At 48.6% G+C, this 22,840-nt stretch overlaps 1 protein-coding gene across 1 annotated transcript in view; it reads right to left on the bottom strand.

Moving 5' to 3' along the window:
• E2F5 (E2F transcription factor 5) overlaps positions 1 to 22,840 on the bottom strand; it is a 1,167,696-nt gene that overhangs the window by 836,782 nt on the left and 308,074 nt on the right. The window contains exons 3-4 of the mRNA XM_069621289.1: positions 22,648 to 22,809; positions 7,094 to 7,137 (exon numbers count right to left, since the gene is read on the bottom strand). Of these exons, the coding sequence (XP_069477390.1) occupies positions 7,094 to 7,137; positions 22,648 to 22,809 (206 nt within the window). The remainder of the gene's footprint in view (positions 1 to 7,093; positions 7,138 to 22,647; positions 22,810 to 22,840) is intronic.

The following is a 22,840-nucleotide window of genomic DNA, read 5'->3' as shown; positions in this document are numbered from 1 at the left end:
ACAATGTATGATATATCTGAAGGGGGTCATGAGATCGAGACTGTACGAGATGGTGATGGCTAAGTTGGGGAAAGATTTGACGCATCTGAGGCTGGACTGGGAGGTGGAAGTGGGGGCCCCAATGGAGGACGGGATGTGGGAGCGTGCCCTGGGTTACCACAAAAAAGTGTCTAGAAATGCCAGATTAAAACAAATTCAGCTGTATGTAACGCATAGGGCATACATGACCCCCTTGAGGATATCTAAGTTCCGAAACGCTGGAGTACAAGTGTGTCCTAAATGTAACCTGGAAAACACTGACATGACATGTTTTGGTCGTGCCCGATTATTAGGTGCTACTGGGGAGAAGTGGCGCAGAAACTGGCTGATAAAGGGGTTACTCTTGTCACAGACATGGCTTGGGGCTGCTTACTGGGCGGGTTCCCTAGGCCACGGAAACTCAAACATATTGAGAAACTGAGAAATCTGGCGTATGTGCTTGCGAAACGTAGTATCGCCATGGGGTGGAAGAAATGCCACAAACCTAAGGTGGGTGTATGGTGAAAGGACTTGCAGAAATGGCGGAGGCTGAAACGGTGGCATGGCAAGATGCGAGTAGCCGGGCTGATGAAGGGGAGGTGGGCACCCTGTTGGCCTGGAAAACGCTAATAACAGAATTGTTTGGAGTAATATCAAATCCAACAGACTCCGAAGAGAACGAAACCCGGCCGCATGTGCCAAACATTGAAAGAGATTGACAAATAGGCTCACGGGGGGGGAGGGGGAGGGATAATGGGAGCAGTGACTACGATAACTTGATGTGTAATTGAACTATTATGATTATGCTGCTTGTTTGGTTTTCGTTGTTTTGTTTGCATAAAATCAATAAAAGAAATTTAAAAAAATAAAAATAAAAATATAACAATTTAAACAAATAAAAAACAATTTTTTCTAAGGCTCCTTTAAAGCGCAGACTTTCAGTGGGTCACGAGTGATGATTACAAGCAATTTTATAAAGGGGTAACAGTTGCAAAACACTTTGTACTCCACGCTCGCCGCAGTACACGAGAAATTATTGCAAGTATTATAGAAGTTTACAAATCGGCTTTCAAGTTAGAAGACTTACTGTGATGAAGAGGTACTGAAGTGCTACCCTGTTCAAGACTATCACTATGGTAGCAATTAGTGGCTAGCAAGGAGGATAGACCACACAGTGCACACGCCCATCTGCCACAGCCGAACAGACAGATACTTCCGGGCACATAAGCATCAATTCCTTTTCAGACTCATGAATGCATCCTTCTTAACAAAGGTGCTTAACCATGATTTCCTAAAAAGCAAGCGTTTTATTATGGGCATAGTTTTGTCGGTTAGTGTAAAAAGTGAAGTGCTTTTGGTTAACTATGAATATCAAAAACATTTGTGCTTGTGGACTGGCAGTGGTTGCCCCAGTAGTAGGACCCAGAGAAATGCCCCAGTAGTAGGACCCAGAGAAATGCCCCAGTAGTAGCCCACATAAGTGAGAATAATGCCACTATGTGGCGTGGTTAGATGTCAAGCTGAAGAGGGTCAGATCATTAGATGTTGGTGGCAGTAGAGCGCAAATTCACCAGAGTATCATGTGGCAGCGCTAGGGCATGTGCTAATGCCTGCAGAGTGCGAGTGGCTCCCAGACGCATGGGCTAATATTTAGGGCTGGGTGGAGCTCTATTATTGGGAGGGGAGGCCTAGGACTGGTACAACAATGCACATTGCGGTGGCAGAGTCAAGTAGTCATGCAGCCAAACGTGACCGGATGCTGCTCTGATAACAATTGGGGCCAAGTGAATCAATGAAGCTGGCTCAGAAGGTTGATAGTTTTTGGAATGGTTATGCATTGGGTACTGAGTGAGAGGCATGGTATAGGACCCCATAGGAGTTTGAGGAACTGCTCAAAACAAGGTGAAGGAGGCGAGATGTGGGCCAATATGATGGTATGTGGCACATACAGAGAAAAGACTGCTGAAGCGCTGACAACTGTTAAAATGACACAAAACCAGGTCCGAAAAATACAAGGGCTTACTGAAACATTAATGGCGAAGATAAATATTTTGTTTGTACTGGAGGAAATGCATTAAAGGACATTGTAATAGGTGACACTGCTTGAATGCTGCAATCAAATAAGTTATATAATTCAGAATAGAAAATAAGGCATGTCAGACGTGCATTTAGACAGATTGGGCCAGGATGGGAATTTACATTTTTGTTATTGGCAATGTGATTTTGATAGTTCACTGTCTTTACTTATTCTATGGTTGAAAATACATTAAGGGGAAGGATGTGTGTCAAACTGGCTTCTATTAAGAGGATATTTTTTTGGTGTCCATTTCACATATGTACAAACTACATTCAGAATAAACACCAGTGAGACTGCACAAGAATGAATCTGCAACTGATGCGGGTCAGAGCAGCTGTCTGCAGTTAATGGTGATGTAATAAAACATGCTTGTGTAATTATATTGCAAGCTAGCCTTTTGCATTACTGTGTGAATCCAAGATGTTAAAAAAAATGAAATTCATTTAGTAATTCATGGATGAACAGTAGCACGTGCCACTAACTTGCGTATCGTTGCCTATACTACAGTAGCTTCTCTGTTTAGCATGGAGGCCTTTCCAGAGTCTTGAAAATACCAACTATCAATTAAAGTCGCATTTTAGGAGTCCACAAAAGTTCTCACATAGTAATCAATGATACAAATCCGATAGGCTTGCCGTGGGTATGGGGGGGGGGGGGGGGGGGGGAGAAGAGAATTCTGCTTTTACTCCACACATGCAGCAGGAGTAGCAAACGGCCAGGAGGGGAGCCCAATGGACCACCAAAGAAGAGTTTCAGCCCAGGGTTTAAGAACCAGCAAGTCAGTGAAAGATGATATCCTGAACCACCACCTGGAAGAAATGATGGAAAGTAAGGACTCCGCATTAGACTGGATCCGTTCATTTTTAATGGCAATAAGTCAACAGGTGAAACTAGGAAATTACATTTCAGCTAGATATCATGCTCCCAGTGTAGTACCGGGCTCTTCTCTTCCATTTAACACGAGTGCATCTCCTTGCCCAGGTGGTGGAGGGATTTGGTCTATATTCTGACGACGCCCAGATATTGGTTGACCAACATGGTGATTCCATGCTTTGGAGGTGGTTAAGGTCCCAAGGACGGTGCAGCGCTGGATGCAGGACAAAGCCAGTCCGTACAAACTATACAGAAAAGTGATCCTATCTGCACAGCCTGTGTGTCCTTGGGAAGGTTTTCTGTCAAGGGACAAATCGACACAAGTGACTGGACACAGATGTGGAAAATGATCACTGGAGCGGTCCTCTTGTATATTACCAATCTAGTAGAGCTACATCAGACTTCGCATTCCAGCAAGAAAGCTAAATTGAAAGAGTGTCTGTATGAGGGAACTAATAAGCAGAAAATCTTTCAAGGTGAAAGGTAAACTAACACCTTTGAACGTCCCTCAGAAAGCAAGAGAAACTGGAAGAGATGGGAGCGATGGAGAAACAAACAGCTGACATCTAGCCGTAGTTACTCGGAAATTATGGTTTTCAACCCTTCGGAAGTTTATTCCACAGCACAGCGACTTGAACAGCAAAGGATCTGCCCATGCCTCTGGCTTGCTTACTCCTAAGAACAGATAGGCAGACACCATCACTTGATCTGGTCGTTCTCACGGAGTGATGAGCCTTAACACAATCTTTCAGATAATTCGGGTCTTGGCCATATAGGCAATAGTGGACCATTGTCATAGCCTTGAAGCAGATATGTGCTTCCACTGGGAGCCAATGCAGGCTGCTTCTATGGGATGAAATGGGTTTGGGCCTGGGTACATTTTTGACAATACATACTGTATCGTCATTTTGTAGTACCTGCAGGCGCTTTAAACTGTTTTTGCTGACCCGAGTCATCAAGGCATTGCAGTGGTCGATCCTTTGCATTATTAATGCCCGGACAAGTGTAGGTTCCTAGACATAGGGTTTAACTAGTCTCAAGAGTTTAAGAAGGTACTCGGCTTAGTTTGTAACATTTTCAATATGAGCATCTGAGCTCAAGGACGATTCAATGGTAACACCTAGTGCCTTGACCTTGCCAACTACCTTAATCAAATGCTTTTTGATGGTAAACCCGTCCGACTGACTGTCGAGTTTAGCCTGGCATGAGCCTAACCGCATAAGCTCAGTCTTATTGGCATTCAGGCACATCCCATTATTGGTCATCCAATTCGGTGTTGTAGCGCATCTGTATTCTTGCCACCCAAATCAAAGACAAGCTGAGTGTCATCAGCATAATTAGTGAAAGGCACACCCAGCTTATCCAAGAGATCGCAGAGTGGGCGGCAGTAGCCTTTGAAGGAATAGGGGGAATAAACAGGCACTATGCGGCATGCAACATTTCAGCGATTCATCGGGCGATCATGCATTTTACCCCAAACAATCTTAGACATTCGACCAGTCAAAAAGGATTTAATCCAGGCTATGGCCTCGATGGAGTAGTTGCAAGCCTTTGTCAAGCTACTAGCCATTTAGCATGATCGACAAGGTCGAAGGTTGCTGACCGAACTAACATCAGCAGCACTGCCTTGCCATCCAGAAGATTTGTCATCATCATATCTTAAAACTAGATTCAAGTAGCACTTTTGCACTATTCTGGCAAATTAATAGTATTTTGTTTTTCTTTAGGGGATTTCCCGCCCCCGCTCGTGACCAGTGGAATATGACATTGTAAAAGGATCTCAGCTACAGTATACGGTTTTATTTTATCGGTTACACTCATTGTAATTGTTTATCTATTCAATAACAAAGTGGTTCTAGGCACACGTTTTGGGCTTAATATCTATTGCTACTATAGTACGGTTGTGCCTTTTATGCATACTCATGACTTTTTAGGGCTTGGTAACACACTATTACTCCCTCTTCGGACTGGTTATGCTAAATTATGCAAGATTGGGCTACGTCAGGTCACAATATGCTAGGACACAAACCAAAGGGCCGCCCATGTCTTCCATTAGCGGAGGTCTAAGTTCCACCTGCTTATTTTACACTTCAGATATTTCAACAAAAGTGTCACTCAGCCTAGCATGCGATGACAATGCAAAACAAATAGACATGCACCAGCAATTGACACAGCCAACACCAGAACATGGTGTTGGCTGACAAGTACTGGAAATCACAGTCTACTATACAATTTTGCATGGAATGTTAAGTATAATTGTGCCAATTGATCACCATTCTGAAAATGTCTTACTCACTGGCATTTTTTAATGCCCTTGTGGAACAAATAGGCAGGGAAAAGCCGGAGTAAAAGGAAATGTAATCTTTGCCAGTCAGAGAGCACAGAGAATAGAGCGCTAGCTTTGACATCTGTGCAGAGCCTGCCGACGCAGGTTCGAATCCCGGGAGGGCCAAACTCAGCCTTTCATCCTTCCGAGGTCGATAAATGAGCACCACACCCCGTGGTTAATAAGCAGCGCTCAGATACCTGAGGGTTCTTAGTGCTATATAAATGCAAAATTATTATTATATGGAAGATCAAAAATGAACCAGTAGAAGTCACTGAGAAATACCTATACTTGGATATTCCAATTACTGACTCACTGTCAACACACGCTAGCGCACGAGAATATGGTGAAGGTTCAAAGAAAATATAACTCAATTAACTATGTCTCCCAGAGATGTGGGGACTCACTAAAAACGACAATTGCAATTTTATAGCTCTAGTATCCTCCCCTGCGCACTGTATGTGCTAGAAATGTATACAAAGAGACCCAAAGAATCACAAAATTGGAGAGTAAACTATGCGCCCTACATTAGGACTAGCCAAATCCACCCCGATTGAGGCCATGAGAAGTGAACTGGGCCTTAAGTCGCTATTGACAAAAAAATGGTGAGAGTAATTTGTATGCTGAAAATTCTCACCGAAAAATAAAATTATACCTTCCAAGTACTCAAACTTTTCGGGGGTGCTTGACACTAATTCGTCACAAAGAATCCTAAAACCATGGCTGACGGAAATCTATTCGTTTTGAACGAGATCAGCTTCAATATTACGTTCCCCCCTAAATCCAGGTGTTGCTGGGAGGGAAATTAAGCAGAAGGCTTTCATTTGGGATAGAAAATAATGTTTGAGTTGAGCAAGGTGGTCAAATTTGTCAATGATGTAAAACAGGGTTTCCGTCCTGATGAGCCTTTCAGCTACTTGATTAGGATCAATAATTCGAAGGTTAGAAGATTTATCCTCCAACTGCGCTTAAACAGTTACCTGTCTGAGCTTGAATAGGTGCCTGATAACATATCCCCCGCCAAAAGTGCTTATGCAGGATATGCAAACTAGAAATAGAGACAGCCGGACACATATTGACTGGCTGTCAAAAGCTTAAAGAAACCTATAGAAAGGGATGCAACGGTTATATTGATATAGATAACCTGCAGAGTGACCAGGTATGGGTCTTGATGATTCAGGAGAAAACTTGGTCTTACATTTTAGTGTATTCTATATTTGCCCATTTTCAACCAAGAGCAATGATCTTAATCCTCTGCATTTTATTAGATTGTTTTTTAATAATTGTAGGTCGATTTTGGTACTTGTATATTTCATATGTTTTGATTATGTATCACTAAATGTGTAATATGTTTTAGTGTTTTAAGGTTATATTGTAACCACAAATGGCAATTAAAAAAAAAAAAAGTAATAGATCGAAAGCACCAATCCATTTTAGTACCTCCTCGTCCAAAACAAACACTAACCAGCAACTAAGCTTTTAGCCATCTGTCCCCCATCTGACACCATATGACATATAACCGTAACACTAAAACAGTTCCTGTCAAAACATTGGACAACAATCACAAAAGCACAAGATATGCATGAACCCAGCTGGGATAAACAACTTCAAGGATACTGAGCATTCCTACAAAGAGTGTGTGCCTACACCGGGTCTTACAGAAAACCACACCTCAATCACAATATATTCAGATATAGCATATGTCCCAAGAGGTGCACAGACACCCCATGAAAGCATTTTTATGGATTGTGGTTTGCACTTTGAACATACAAAATAAACATCTTTTAATAAACATTTACCATCAAAGCAATTGCAGATATCTTCGTGCGTGACATATGAACATGTGAGCATCTCAGGTCAAGGAAGAACATATGAAGAACAGAACACTATGGGAAAGGAAAGGCAAGAACAATCTACAAATATATTTAACATTACAAGGAAAAACAGCAGATGTCATTTAGAACACAGTTCAATCAAACATGCTTTAAAAGCAAATGGCATGTTATTAATACACAACCCTATTTGTTTTATTGGCTTCTGAAAGAAATGCAGACTATGTTCTTAGTGGTCTGATGAGATGAATTTGCTATTTTATCTTAACTATTTGAACCAATATTGTAATCAGAAGGTACAATGCAATTGCAATTTCAGGTGGTACTACATTTTGCAAAATAACTGGCTGCCGCTTTACATGAAAATGTACACAATCGCTGTATGCCCATGTACATAATCAAAATAGATTGAAGAAGGTTTGGGTCTCCTCTAACATAATAAGTAAACATTTGCTGAGTTCCTGACTGACTCCTTATTTGGAGAGTTTAAGTTTCCCCTATGGCAGGGAAGATAGCCATAGTAAAAATGATTGCGTTTCCCAGTGTTCCTGTTGAGGGGATGCCGCTGGCCCTTTGACCATACTTGTATGCGAAACTGAACATTTTTCAGATTCATCTAGTCAGGGGAGGTAGACATCTCAAACTCAGTGATTCTTACTAAGCCCTAAATTTAGGAACGACTAGGGGATCCCACCTAATACTACTAAGGTCTATTTTGCTGCTTGTTGGTTTGAAGCTAGGATAGGGGCTCTTAGTGAGGGAAGGGAACAGGCAGTCTTGAATATCGATGTGGTTGGTGTAGCATAAGTTTGGATCCAACAGAGCACAGTGGAAACTGCTCAATTGCACAGAGAGGTTTAGCCCTGAAATTCATGCTCTCCTGGGTTTCACACATAAGAATGTTACAGAGAAAGTGGTGTAGAATGCAAGTTATTTCAGGGCAGGGTGTAGGGGGGGGTAAGCATTATTGACTAAAGCCTTTTCTGGAAAGGGTTGATATGTCGATGCACTTAATTTTAAAATATTAAAGAATTTGCTTTTTATTTTGGACCCGTGAACGCATTTCCAGTGCATAAAATGGGAAGGTCATCTTGGTGTTGACTTAGAGGACAAGGTCTGGCAAAAGGTATGCTCACTAGGCTGAAACCGCTTCTTTAGCCAGAGGGCTCATTACTTGCATTACAATTGTGTACAGGTCCTACAGCTCTTTTCAGATATGCTTCTTAAGTTGATGGGTCAGAGAAGGCTGGATGTGGGTGCACCTGCAACCTCCGCTATCCCAAGCTAACATCGAATTGCCTGGTATGCTTCAACTATGGGAGTCAAATTGCGAAGATGGAGAAGAGGTGTCCACTGCCAGTTCACTGCTGGGATCTGGACCGTCTTCTGGGTATGTTCGAAGGATCCTGGGATCTCGGCACCAAGTTCATCAGATTGGCCTTGGACATTGTGAAATAGGGAGTGGTCTTGCTTTGGTGGGTCGGGAAATGGCATATTTTTGCTGGCTATATATGGCGAAGGGTGGACCTAATAACATATTATTGGTACTTAGTATCTGATAGCCCAGAGCACTTCAGACTTATGTTCTGCCATATGCCTCTTCAGGTTTAGCGATTTATGACATGTAATAATTTGAGATTATAATTCTTCATTAAAGTATCACAATTGGACGAGAGTGGGAAGGTGTTATCTATGCAACTTTATGCTCATCTTCGGATTTTCTATTAATGGTTCAAATTAAATACCTTGCATACAGTTTAAAAAGAGATAATTGTAGGAAACAAAAATCTGATTCCAGTACTGCAAAAGACCCCAGGGTATCCTAGTGCAGACTGATCTGGATTGAGCATTTGTGCAGACAGCTGGAATGTACACTACAGAACAAGTTACTTACCTGTAACTGTTGTTCTCCAGCATGGGTCTGGCATGGATTCACATGCTCATGAATATTCCCCCGTCGTCAGGCTGGGAATCCTCAGTAAAGAAAAAATCAGTATCAGTTTCGTTTCTGATGGGTCTTTCCTAGTAGTAACCAATCACTGATCTCTGCGTCATACTGACCACAGCCAATGACTGCCCTCTACCTAAGCCCCGCCTCTGGCAGCCATCTTCAGATTTGGTAGCACGTGAAGTGGCAGTATGACCAAGTGAAGAGCCGCAGAGGGGTAGGCGGGAGGGTTCGCATGTGAATCCATGCCAGACCCATGCTGGAGAACAACAGTTACAGGTAAGTAACTTGTTCCTTCTCCAGCATGGGGTCTGGCATGGATTCACATGCTCATGAATAAAGAATACATAGCAGTACACACATGCACAACCACGGGAGGTGGCAAAGGCTCAACATTAAGCATTACATCAAACTCAACATTAAGCAATTCTTACCTCCTCACCAGGCTCACCTTAGGCGAACAGATTGCGCAGCACTGCTTGGCCGACCCTGGACTCCTCCCTGGAATCCCGATCGACGCAGTAGAATTTCGTGAAGATGTGCGTCGACCTCCACGTAGCAGCCCTGCAGATGTCCAGCAAGGGCACACCAGATAGGAACGCCGTGGTAGCTGCGATCGCTCTGGTGGAATGGGCTCTTGGACGGTCAGGCAGCGGTCGGTTTGCCAACCGATGACAGTACATGATACAGCCAGAGAGCCATCTGGAAATGGAGGCCTTTGAGAGAGCCTTCCCCCGATTGACAGGTCCAAAGTTCACAAAAAGTTGTGACGTCTTCCGAAAACACTTTGTGAGGTCCACGTAAAACTTCAGCGCTCTAGCCACATCCAGCAAGTGCAAAGTCCTTTCGGCCGGCGACGAAGGCGACGGGAAGAAAACAGGCAACACCAAGGGTTCATTGAGGTGGAAGTCCGACGGCACCTTGGGCATGAAGGAGGGGCGCGTCCTGAGCACTACCCTCGTGTCGTGAAAAGTCAAGTACGGGGGCTTGCAGGAAAGGGCCTGGATCTCTCCCACTCTTCATGCGGAGGTGATGGCCACAAGAAACGCTGTTTTCCACGACAAGAACTTCAACCGAGCTGAGTGCAGAGGCTCGAACGGAGGTCCCATGAGCTTGGTCAGCACCACGTTGAGCTCCCACGCCGGGGCCGGAGCCTTCACCGACGGGAACGATCTGAACAGTCCCTTCATGAATTCTTTCACCAGACGATGAGACCACAAAGACGTCCGCCCCGTGGTTCTGGTGTATCGGGAGATCGCTGCAAGATGAATCTTGATGGACGCGTGCGCCAGTCCAGCCTTGGCCAGCGTCAGAAGGTACGGCAGTACCTGGGGAGCCGTAATTCGTAGAGGGTTAATCTACTGTGCGTGGCACCAGACAGAGAACCTCTTCCATTTGTGTCCATAGCATTTAAGAGTCGAGGACGCCCTGGCCTTTGCCAGAACCTCTCTGCAGTCGGCCGGTATGTCGTATCCTCCAAACTCTAACGCTGCAGGAGCCAGGCCTGCAAGTTCAGCGACTTCGGGTCGTGATGGAGGATGGTGCCTCCTTCCCTGGAGAGAAGATCCGCGTCCACTGGCAGCTTGATTGATGGGGACGCTGACAAGTCCAGAAGGTCCGGGAACCATATCTGCCTCGGCCACGCAGGTGCGACGAGGATCATCCTGCACCGTGACCTCTTGAGCTGGTTGATGAGCCGGATCAGCAATGGCAATGGAGGGAACGTGTATATGGTGTTTTTTATCCCTGCCAGATGAAACGGCACCAGAAACATCCCTTGGGCGACGGCCCAATGCCACAGATCCTGCGCCTCCTTGGACAGGACTGGGGATCTGGTACCGCCCTGCTTCCTGATGTAGAACATGGTGGTGGTGTTGTCGGTGAAGATCCTCACCACCTTGCCCTTGAGGGTTGGAAGAAAGGACCTGAGGGCCCAAAACACTGCGCGGAGCTCCAGGATGTTGATATGGAGGGACTTCTCCGTCGGAAGCCAAAGGCCTCTCGCGTGCAGGTTTTCGGTGTGCGCTCCCCACCCTTCCAGGGAGGCATCCGTGGTCACTGTCTCCTGGTGGCCGGGGGTCTGGAAGTCCATGCCCGCCGTCAGATGCGCGCGGGCGCCACACCACCGGATCGCTCGTCGGAAACTCTCGTCGAGTGTGATCCTCTCCTCGAAGCTGCCCGTCGTCTGGATCCAGCGCGCGTCCAGGAACTCCTGCAACGGGTGCATCCGGAGCCTGTACAGGCGGATGAGATAAATGCAAGAAGACATCATTCCGAGGAGGGACTTGATGGACCTCACCCTGGCCGCGTCCGCAACCAGCATCTGCTGCACCTTGCCCAAGATGGCCCTCGTCCTTTCCTCGGACGGAGAGGCCAGAAGCGACACTGTCGAGCTTCGCTCCCAGAAACAGTGCGTCTTGCGCGGGCACCAGGTGGGACTTGCCGTAGTTTATTTAGAATCCCAGGTCCGTGAGCAGTTGGACAGTCCTTGCCGTATGCTCCACGGCGAGCTCCTTCGTCTTTGCTCGGATGAGCCTGTCGTCCAGGTAGGGGTAGACGTGGATCCCCTCTCGGCGCAGCTGCGCCGCCACCGGTGCGAGGCACTTGGTGAACACCTTGAGCGCCGACCTCAATCCGAAGGGAAGGGCTCTGAACTGGTAGTGACGCCCTTGGACCACAAACCTGAGAAACTTTCGGTGTCCCTTTAGGATGGGAATATGGAAGTAGGCATCCTCCAAATCCAACGACGACAGGAAATCGCCCTCCTCCAGTTGACCCAGGACGTGTTGGAGGGTGACCATCCGGAACGTCTGTGCCTTGATGAATTTGTTCAGTCGTCGTAGGTCCAGGATGGGACGCCATCCCCCCGTCTTCTTCTTCACGAGGAAGTATCTTGAGTAAACTCCGGAGCCCCGAAGCCTCTTTGGGACGAGCTTGATGGCGCCCTTCTTGAGCATCGCCTTTACCTCCAAGAGAAGTTGAGGGACGTAATGTTCTTTCCTTGCCACAGGGGGGACGCGCGGGCACCTCTTTAGAAACTCGAGCGCGTGACCCTGAGCTAGGGCGTCCAGCACCCAACGGTCGGTGGAGATGGACTCCCACATGCTGACGAAGCTCGCCAGCCGGCCTCCCACCGGGGTGCTTCGATGGGGGCCCGACCCCGCGGCCGGTTCAGTCCTGCTTCGACGAGGCTTTGCCGCCTTGTCCTCCTTGGCGACGACGGCAGGGTCCGCCTGACTTGCCTCCTCCCCTGTAAGCTTCCTGTGACGACGAACGGGCCGCTTGACGGTAGGTGGAAAATCCGCCGCTGGAACCTTTGGAGGCACCCTGTTTGCCTCCGCCGCTCCGGAAGGGCAGCCGCCGTTGCTGGAGTACCCCAAGAGCCCGGGCCGTCTCTGTGTCCGCCTTGATGGCATGAAGGGAATCGTCCACTGTTTTCCCAAACAGGTTATTTCCGACGAAAGGCATGTCCAAGACTCTGGTCTGCACGTCCTGACTGAAGTCAGTAGCCTTGAGCCATCCACGCCGCCTAAGGCACACGCCGTTGCCCAACTGGCAAAATCCAGTGTCAGCGATGTCCGTCGCAATCGTAATGGCGTGGTCCGACGCCACCTCTCCTTCCTGCAAGATCTCTAGGGCTTCCGCCCTCTTGTCGTCTGGTAGGAAGTCCAGCAGGGGGGCCAGTTTGTACCACAACTCCCCGTCGTAGCGGGCTACGATTGCCAAGGCGTTGGCCACCTTAATCGTCGTCGCTGCCGACGAGATGACTCTGCGTCCCATCGTGTCTAATTTCTTTCCCTCGCCGTCCGGCGGGGAGGTTGACATAGAGGCTGCGCCCCCCCCCGCTTTCTTCCTGGCCGTCGCGGAGACGACCGAGTCCGGGGTCGGCTGTGCTCGAAGGCACAAGGCGGGCCGCGTCCGGGACCCGGTACTTCTTCTCGTACCGATCCCTTCTAGCCGGCGTCGTGGATGGGTTCTTGAGGAGGGCGAGGCCCTCATCCCAAATGTCGTCTAGTAGAGGTACAGCGAGGACCGTCTTCCTCTTGGTCTCGCGCCGTTGATAAAGGAAACCTTCCTTCTTCTTTTCCGGGCAGAGCTGGAAAAGCTTGGATGCCCTGGCGATCATGGAGTGAAACTATCCAATCTCGTCGGGCGGGGAAGCCCGGGTGGGAGGTGACGACAGGAGATCCTCGTCGTAAACCTCGTTGTCTGTACCCGTCGCGGCCGTGTCAGTCCCCCTATCATCCCCACGTGTCGTGGACGTGGAGGAGGGCTGAACAGGGCGCGATGGCTGAAAAGGAGGTGGAGGATGAATCCTCCATTTCTCTTAGGGGGAGGGCTCCCAGAAGGGCCTGGCTCTGGGTCCCCCGTCGGGAGCGGTTCCTCCGTTGGTGGTAACGGCAGTCTCGTCCTTATCTCCGAGCATAAGGACTGTATAGCCAACAAAATGGCCGCCGAGTTGTCTTGCGGCACTGCTTGAGGGAGATCCGACGGGCGATCAGGAGCCCCGTCGGCATCCTCGACGCCCTTGTCGTCTTCCACGTCAGGGTCCCTCCCGACAAGATGGCCTTCTTCCACGCCAGAGCCGTGGCTTAAGACTTCGATCAGCTCCTCCTCAGAGGTTGAGGCCGAGTCCACGACGACCTCCTGCCCCCCCCTTTTTCTTCTCCGTCGGAGGTTTCACGGGGGTCCTGTCGATGGGCATGAACGAGGACTCCCTCCGCGGTGGCAGGGAGATTCTGGGCCCCGGGGTCACCACCACTGGTGTAGCCTCCACAGGCTGAGCCAGGGCCGCCGCAACTGTCTCGATAGAGGCCTTGGCCGGATGGATCAAGGCTTTAACCACCTTAGGTGCGCTCACCGCCTTCTCCTTGGGGGGAGGGTCACCACCTCGCTCCCCCTCCGATGGGGCCTTAGGGCACGACCGGGGTCTCTCCAGGAGCTTTGCCGGGTGCTCAGCCTTCCTCTTACCCGAGCCAGAGCGTTGGCTCGTGGTTGATGGTGGCGGGGAGGATGCGCCCTGCCTGGCGCCCGTAGAGCCCGACCGTTCGGCACTCCCGGTGCCAGCGGACTCGCGGTGCTTGGCCTTCTGTTGGACCCCCGTCGCTGGGGCGCCCTCAAAGGTCTTAGAAGACCGCTTCGGACTTCTTCTTCTTCTCGCCTGAAGGGCTTTTTCCTTCCAGCCAGTTGGCGAGACGTTGATGGCGGTCCTTCATGGTCCGCTCCGACATATTGCCGCAAAACGCACAGTCCTTCTCCACGTGCGTCTTGTCCTCATGTAGGCAGTAAAGGCAAAGGGAGTGTTCGTCCTCCTTGAAGACATTCTGAAGCTGGCATCCAGGGCAGACCCTGAACAGCTTTCCGGGCGTCGAGCTTCCCTTCTCCTGGGCCATGTCCGAGATGGGCCTGAGAAACTTCTGGAGTCCTCCAAAAGCGTGGCTCGACGAAATCTTCACCCTTGAGGGGCGTAGACGAATCCGACACGGGTCCCCGTTGATCGGATGAAGAAACGGTGGAGCTTAAGGCTCTTTTGACCGAAAGAGAAATTTTTCTGAGAAAAAACGTGAAAAATAGCACTAACGCTCGAGAGCAATAGCACGAGGATCCCAACACTTGAACGTGCGGTAAAAATCTGAAGATGGCTGCCAGAGGCGGGGCTTAGGTAGAGGGCAGTCATTGGCTGTGGTCAGTATGACGCAGAGATCAGTGATTGGTTACTACTACGAAAGACAGATCAGAAACGAAACTGATACTGATTTTTTCTTTACCGAGGATTCCCAGCCTGACGACGGGGGAATATTCATGAGCATGTGAATCCATGCCAGACCCCATGCTGGAGAATCAATGCTACCACAAACACTAATTTTGAGACCGCTGGAGATGTAGAGGAAGGTCTAGGGGGACTGGAGAAAATAATAGCCAGTGAACGATGGTGGGAGAATAAGTGGGGAGAAGCAGGTGAGTGAAATAAGAGGAAAAGAGGAGAAAGGATGGTATGTAGGGGCATGGTTATGGAGGAAGAAAATTAAAGGGAGAGAGGGAAGGGAGGAGGAAACAGGAAGTTTCCCCAATAAAACATTGGGCAGGTAAGATGAGAGGAGAATAAGCACTCCATCCAACCCAGCACCTATACATGATTAACCTTATGTTCATAACATGGCTATACTCACACTTACAAAATAAATCTTTACAATACATGTCAAACAATATATTTCCTACAAGTAACATAGAAAACGGGGAATGACAAATTGAGGTGTGCTCAATTTCTCCAACTACACAGGAGGTTCCCTGGGTTCCTCCAACAGTTAATAACTTGGAAATGGAGTTTGTGCAGCTATACTGCGCAAAGGACTTGGTTTTCAAATGGTTAGTTCCATGGTAGTAGGATGAAGGCTCAAGTATCCTCGAATAAGCAGAAAATCCAATAGTGTGAATGGTGATTTATTGCGGTCACAGCCGACACGTGTTTCGACCATAAGGTCGTCCTCAAGGCTGTTGTGAGTATTCATAGGTGCAATAGCAAATACAAAAAAATATATCCATAAATTGCAATCATAAAAGTAACAATAGAAACAGGAATGAAATCAAAATGAAAACAAAAGTAAAAAACACACAGATTCACATAGTCGTGTGACAGACACCCAAGTAGGCGGTAGATCAATATTGATGTAAATCCGTTCATTTTGAAACAATTAGATGTAAATAAACAGGAAGGGTGTACATACCCAGATTCCTATGTCAATAGCTAATCTTCTATTGCCATCTTATCTCTTTTTATCAAACTAACTAGACAATTAAGTTCCTCTGGCCAAGGTTTTCCTTCTGTTCAATTCCTGCTCTTCCCTCCCCCCGTAGTACTTCTTCCCGCTTTTGTTCCTTCAAAGTTTTGGCAACTAAATGACAAAAAGCTCTTACTTATTGATTTTAGTTTATGTACTACATTACCACACTTTTAAATCACATTTGCTCTATTGTGTATTGCATTTACATTGTTTTGCGCTCCACAGTTTTTGGACTACATTGCATTGCCTGCATTCTTTTATTCTAGGTTCCCTGCTGTGTTCTGCTGTTGGTTCTGTATTGCAGCTGATTTCGCAAGTCCGTTCTTGCTCTTTGTTGTGCCCCCCTCCCTTTCGTGTCACCCCTACCCCCCTTGTGCCTACCTCCTGGTTGCCCCCCCTCTGCATTAGCCCTCCTCCCCTGCTTGGGCTCCCCTCTACCTCCCCTCCCTCTTTCGTCCCTGCACCCTCTATGGTGCTTTGTCTCACCTATCTCATCCAACTGCTTTTCTATCGACTATCCTATCCCTCTCACTAAATTCGGCAGGAAGAAGCTCAAAGGGTACATCCTGGTCCCCAACCCAGGCCTCCCCATCGCCAATACCGACACCAGTGCTTCCTTCAGGCAGACCCTTACTGGCGTCCTCTTTTCGTTCCCTCTCCAGGCCATGGAGCCCCCATATGGTCTCTGTTCTCTCACATTTTTCCTCTTCTCCCATTAATGGTGGAACTTGGTGGGAGGAGCTCCTGGCCCCCTTGCACTCCTCTAAGGCCATCATTAAGGTCTACTTAAATGGCACCATCTTGGTCCAGGGCCCTAAGGCCACTCGCCTCCTTTTTGATAGACTGTTGCAGCGCCTTATCAACTTCCTTTCCTCTCCTGCTATCCCTTCCTACCCCTCTCTGGCTCCTCAGTCGCCTGCTGCTTCTCTGGCCACCCTGTTGCCTCCTTCTTCCGCCACCCCTATGGCACTCTTTCTCTCCGACTACCCTGCCGTCTCTTCCTTCCTCCTCTGCCCATCCTCTGGCACGACCAAGACATCCGCATGGCATACCTCTGGCCTGTAGCCCTCCACAGAAGTCCTTAAAATGTGGCAACCTGCTCCGCATCGATACTCTCAACTCTTGTTCAGCTGTCAAACATTCCTCTCACACCTGCCGTCTCCTGAAAGTGCTTGATTTGGATGTAATCTGTCTCACCGAGACATGGTTCACGGCCAGCTCTGTCATGAGTTTTTACACTCTCCTTCCTGATGGCTACAAGATCCTCTCCTAACCCTGAACTAACCATCCCAGTAGGGGTGTAGCCTTGATTTTCCCCAGAGTGGATCCCTCCTATTATTCTAATTCAGGACTGCCCCCCCTGAGAGAGCCTGCAGACCAGGCAAACATTCAATCGCTTCTGGCCTCTTACTGTGGCCACTATCTATAGGCTGCCTGGTCAGGTCGCCCTCTTTGTCTCCGAGTGGGCTGATGTGTCCTCCTCCCTCCTTGGCTCTACCGCTCAAAAACGTCTCCTCAGAGACCTGAACATCCACCTGGATGCTACTAGCCCTTCTTCGGGACTCTTTCACAACCTCTGCGACTCTCTCTATTCTTCCCTCTGGCCCGTCTCAATCTCCTCAGACCTCCCCTTCTCTAACCCTCTCACTACTCCTCCCTCTTGGAGTGATCATTTTCTCCTTTCCTCCCACCTGTCTCTCTCTACCTCTCGGATCAAGCCGACGCCAGCACTGCCACCTACCTTCTCTGTCATCCGACCCATGAAGCGTGTGTCAGTTGAGGCTTTTGCCGCTACTTTCTCTCCTCCTCCTGCACCTTTGGCTGACTCACACCTTGACACAGCCCTCTCCAACCTTCATCTCTCTATCTCTAACACTCTGGATGTACTTGCCCCTGTCATGAAGATCGGCTTGAAGTCCATATCCAAGTGCAACTCTTGGTACAATTCTGATCTCGCCACCCTTAAACGCACGTTTAGGGTGGGAGGGCATCAGGTGTACCCCTTGACAAACTGGCCTACCGCCTGCTCCAAAGGGCAGTACAGACTCTGTCCTCTCTAAGAAGAGAGCCTACATCCAAGCCAGCGTCTTTGCGGCATCTAACAACTCGGCCGAACATTTCAAAATCTCCAAGTAGATGGCCAATCTTGCTGTGGTCTCTACCTCTCCTGTTCCCTCCCAGGCCGCCTGCACAGCCTTGGCTTCTCATTTCACCACTAAAACTCAGGCCATCCTGTCCACCCTCTCCTCCACCTCCTCCACCTCCACCACTCCTGGCCTGTCTAGGGCCATCTTTCCTCCTCCTTTCCCTTGTTCACCCCTGACAAGCTTTCTAGACAAGTCCGATCTATGAAAGTCTTGTCAAAGCAGGTTCTCCCCTGCTCATCCAGTACCGTCAAGGACCACATTAACACCCTTGTTCCAGCCATGGCCAATTTCTGCAATCACTCCTTTGCCACTGGAACCTTCCCCCGCCCCCTTTTGCACCCCATTGTAAAGAAGCCCTCAGCCGATCCTTCCTCTCCGGCAAACTATCGCCCGATCGCCATCACTCCTTTCCTGGGCAAACTCCTGGAAAAGCTGGCCATCTCCCAGCTTAACCTGCATACTGAATCTGTTAGTTGTCGCCACGACCACCAGTCTGGCTTCAGAGCTGCCAGAAGCACAGACAATGCTGTCCTGAACACCCCTGTAGACTTGCTTTCCAATCTTGACTCTAATCTTGTTACGCTCACCTGGTTCCCACAGGGGCGTCGATCGGACCCGGACAGCTGCGGTCTCCACCAACGTGATGCGTAGTGCAGAGATGACTGTCTGGACTGGCCAGCCTAATCTCGTCTGCTTCACCTGTAGAAGTATTCTCCTGCAAGTGTAGAAAGGGATTTAGCCACCCGTGGATTTTAGTGATGGCCCCCGCACTGTTCTTGTTCTCCCCACTAGTCACCTCCGATATCCCCTTTTAGTAACCTCACCTTATGTTTTTAAATGATAAGCTCTCCATCCTGCGTGGCATGCAGGGGCGCGTAGATACCAGTTACTTCACTGGTTTGAAGGTACTGGAGGAGTTCCGGAGAAATATTGACTCCGGGGTTTATAAAGTTCAAAGAGTTCAATATGTCCGATGTTCATTCTTGTTCCATTCCCTTGTTGAATTGCAGCTGGGTCCAAAAGAATATTGCCTGGAGGCAACTGATGGCGCTCAGGTAAGAGTCTATATTACCCAACACTGTCCGGTAAAAGTTGCATGAGTTTCACTTGTTGTTTTCTCTCCCTTTATAAGTGCGGCATAGGAAGATATGGCGTATTAAAGGGTAATGCCTCCGGTGGTAATCAGGTAAGCTTATGGTGGTAAAAGAGATTGTATTTGTCGGCTCTCTCGGCTCACCTTGTTATTTCTTTTGTTTTCCCCCAGGTGCTGGAGTTCGACGAAGAAAATGATGGCGGCAACGCCGAGTCGAAAGATGCTGTGGACTGGTGAGTATGACGCGGCGCTGCTGCTGGCGATGCGACGTGTGCTCAAATAATATCCTTTTCAGGCTCACAGATGTGCTGGATCCGGAATCAGGTAAGGAATTAAAATAATGTCTGTGATCTAACCTTTTCTCCTTCTTTCCCCTTTTTCTAGGAGCTCCGGATTCGAGGCAGGCGTGGCAGAAGACTGGATGCTGACTTGCAGGCACGGTGAGCGTTACGCTGCAGAATAACGCGAAGCGTGTGCTGCTGTTCGGGCGTGGTTTTAAATAGCCTCCAAAGTAGTTCCAGGTAAGAAGTTCCCAAGAACCACACCCGAGTAAAAAATAGCCCTGTAATAAAATGGTCCCATCCAGGCCTGACGTTGGCTTGGATTTATTTGCAGCATGGTCTGCATGAGGTAAGTAATGTCTATGAGCCTTGCGCCTATGGCGCCAGGACTGAACCCAAACAGACCCCAGCCGGGGCTGCTGGGGTTTTATTAAGTATCTGGATGCCTGCTCCCGGGGCTGATGGACTCGATCCGGATGCCCGAGGGTAGGCATCATGACAAATCTTCCTTCTATTCTCACTCTCCCCGATCTATCCCCTGCTTTTGACACATCAACCATGCCATCATGCTCAATCGCCTCTGTGACAACCTTGGTATCACTGATCAGGCCCTGGCCTGGTTCATCTTTCTTACCGACCCTCTCCGGGCTAACAGGGGTCTTTGCTCTCTTCTATCTCTCTCCTCTCTTCTATCTCTCTCTCGACTTGTGGTGTTCCCTAGGGGTCTAACCTTTCTCTCTGGCTGTTCAACCTGGCACCTCCTGCCCACCACATTGCTACTTTCTGCTCCAACTTTCAGTGTTATGCAGATGACACTTCGCTCTCTTTCAGGCTCCCCTCAGCCATCTCTGCTCATTCTCTCAAACCAGACTGGCCGCAATTCAGGAATGGTGTGCCACCAATAATCTCTGCCTTAATGCCAGGTAGACTGCGATCCACCTCATAGGGACACCTGCTCCCTCCTTACCTCTCTCTCTGGGCCCTCTTCCTGCTACTTCCTGTGAGGGTAAGGACCTTGGTGTCATCTTCTACTCCATTCTCTTTGCCTCACATTTCTGATGTCTCTAAGAAGTCAAACTATAAGCTGCTCCTCCTCAAAAGTATTCTTCCTTTTCTCACTTTCACCAGAGCTCTGGTCCTCTCTAGGCTGGACTACTGCAACAGTCTCTTTCTAAATCTGCCTGCATCCACTCTTCGATTTATCCAGAACAGGACTGCGAGACTTGTCCTTGGCCTCAAGCCCAGGGATCATATCTCTCCAGCCCTGAAATGTCTTAATTGGCTCCCAGTGGAGTCAAGTTCAAGACACTCTGCATTGTCCACAAGGCTTTCTGGGGCCTGGGACCGCACTACCTCCAGCTTTCTCTTCCAAAACATCTTCCGTTCCCTCAAGCTCTCAGCTCATCCTCCTCCAACACTCTTAGGGTCAGACACTTCTCCAAGCAGAGAGTTGGGGCAGATCTCTCTCCTCGACTGAGGCCTCCCTCTGGAACAGCCACCCTGCCTCTCTCAACTTGAGCAGAATCACCTCTGGTTCAGGAAGCACCTCAAGACCTTCCTTTTTGCTTACACTCCCCTGCCGATGTCCTGGACTGCTCCGCACACTGATCACCTGGATACCCTTTGAACTCGGGCCAAGGCTGCTGCATGTCCAGTTGACTCGCTGGGCTTCCCAGTGTCATGGTGCGTGCTCCGAAACCCCTGGAACTGTTGAGCCCACCCCAGTCCCTTTCACCCAGAAGGACTTGTCAGGCCCCAAGGAAGTGCCCCAGAGCATCATGGACTCAGTCCTGGCGCCGTTGGCGCCAGGCTCATGAAATGGGCTGAACTTATGGAACTACTTAATTTGCCTAGTGAGGCTGAGCTTTCTGTATATCCAGGGTGTGGGAGAGGGACTACTTTTCCCGAGAGGCACGGTATGGTAAAGGGACTACTTTACCTGGAACTACTTGCAAGGCTATTTAAGCCACACCCTGCAGGCAGAACACGCTTCGCGTTATTCTGCATTCCTGCAGCGTAACGCTCACCGTGTCTGCTCTGTTCTTGAGTTTCTACAGCCACGCCCGTCTGAGAGGTCCATCCATCGGTGCCTGGAAGAAAAGGAGAAGAACAGGTGTTACTACAGCGACAAAGGCATTACCTGCAATTCCGTCCATCGGTCTCGTCTCCAGCTGGTCATTCGACCGCTGCCCCTGTTGGGAAAGGACTTCTGTGCAGGCTTCCAATACTCACCCGGGATTCTGCATCACTCCGGGACTTCGGAGCGGTTCTTCCATTCTTCATCTTGGGGGGCGCTGCGCCTGCAAAAAGGGAACAGAAAACAGCAGGTTAGTCGCGCACAATACAAAAACAAACTATTGCTCAGCCATCCAACGCCACTCATCCGCGCTAATACTCACCTGGAGGTAACCAGTTCAGCATCCTATGAGAGTCAATTCATCTTCTAACCCTCCGTACGAAACCGCGTCTGCTAGAAAGACCAAACACGTTTAAACCTTGGAACAATAAGACTTTGAGCATCTATACCAAGCTGTCATTGGGATAGAGACTTACCTGATTAATCCAAGTATTCCCGAAACACAGCAACAGACACTCCGGAACAGTGAAGTAACTATGCCCAGAGAAAGACTAAGCCTACTACGCCCCTGCTGAAGGTCAAGCAGGACAGAGAGCCAACCTCACCAGACTCAAAGGCTAACGCCTCCTGGGGAGATAACAGGGGAGAGGACACCATCATACCATCAAAACTACGCCAGTACAGATACCGGTCATACGACTACGTGCTACCCCCCCGTCGAGACCAGGTGAGCATGACACCCAGCACTTGAGGGTCTATACCTGCAACCACACAGTCCATTCTCTCTGCACTTATGAGCCACCCGCTGGCTGCACTTAGAGTTACCTGCACTTCTCCCTTCCCCTCCCCCCTGGCACTTCTACCCTCCCTCTTCCCTGCACTTCTGCGATCTGAATGAAACGAGGCTTAGAAAGATCGTTGTTCTATCCTCCCTTTGTTTCTCCCTCCTTGTCTTGTCACTCCTAGAAACACTTGTGTACAGGCGCATTATAAATTCCATATCATATCTAAAAGAGCATCAATTGATTTATGCCAATTCGTCATTCTAATTGTAACCACATAGTTTACTTTGTTTTCATGCTTATTCACAGTTATGACCACTTTTGTGCAGTGCTTTGGCTAAAGTGCTATATTAATAAAGTAATAAATGGAGTTTCAGTTCCACTATGGATTGGTAAATACAAAAAGGATATAACTTATTGTTCGAGTCCTCAGTAACATTCTTGATGCTTTGTTGAAGCCATACTTTCTGCTGATCCAGCTCTTTTTCTTTAAGCTCAAGGTCTTCAATTTCTGCTTTCAGGTACCTCAGTCGGTCTATGACCTCTTTTGTATTGCAGCCCGCACCTACACCTCTGAAAAGAAAAATGCAAAACTAAGACCTTT

This window comes from Ambystoma mexicanum, chromosome 5q (genome assembly GCF_040938575.1).
Source record: "Ambystoma mexicanum isolate Mex_15411 chromosome 5q, UKY_AmexF1_1, whole genome shotgun sequence".
In the NCBI taxonomy this organism is placed as follows: Eukaryota; Metazoa; Chordata; class Amphibia; order Caudata; family Ambystomatidae; genus Ambystoma; species Ambystoma mexicanum.
The sequence above is the reverse complement of the archived record's forward strand: the minus strand, read 5'-3'. Positions and strand labels throughout refer to the sequence as shown.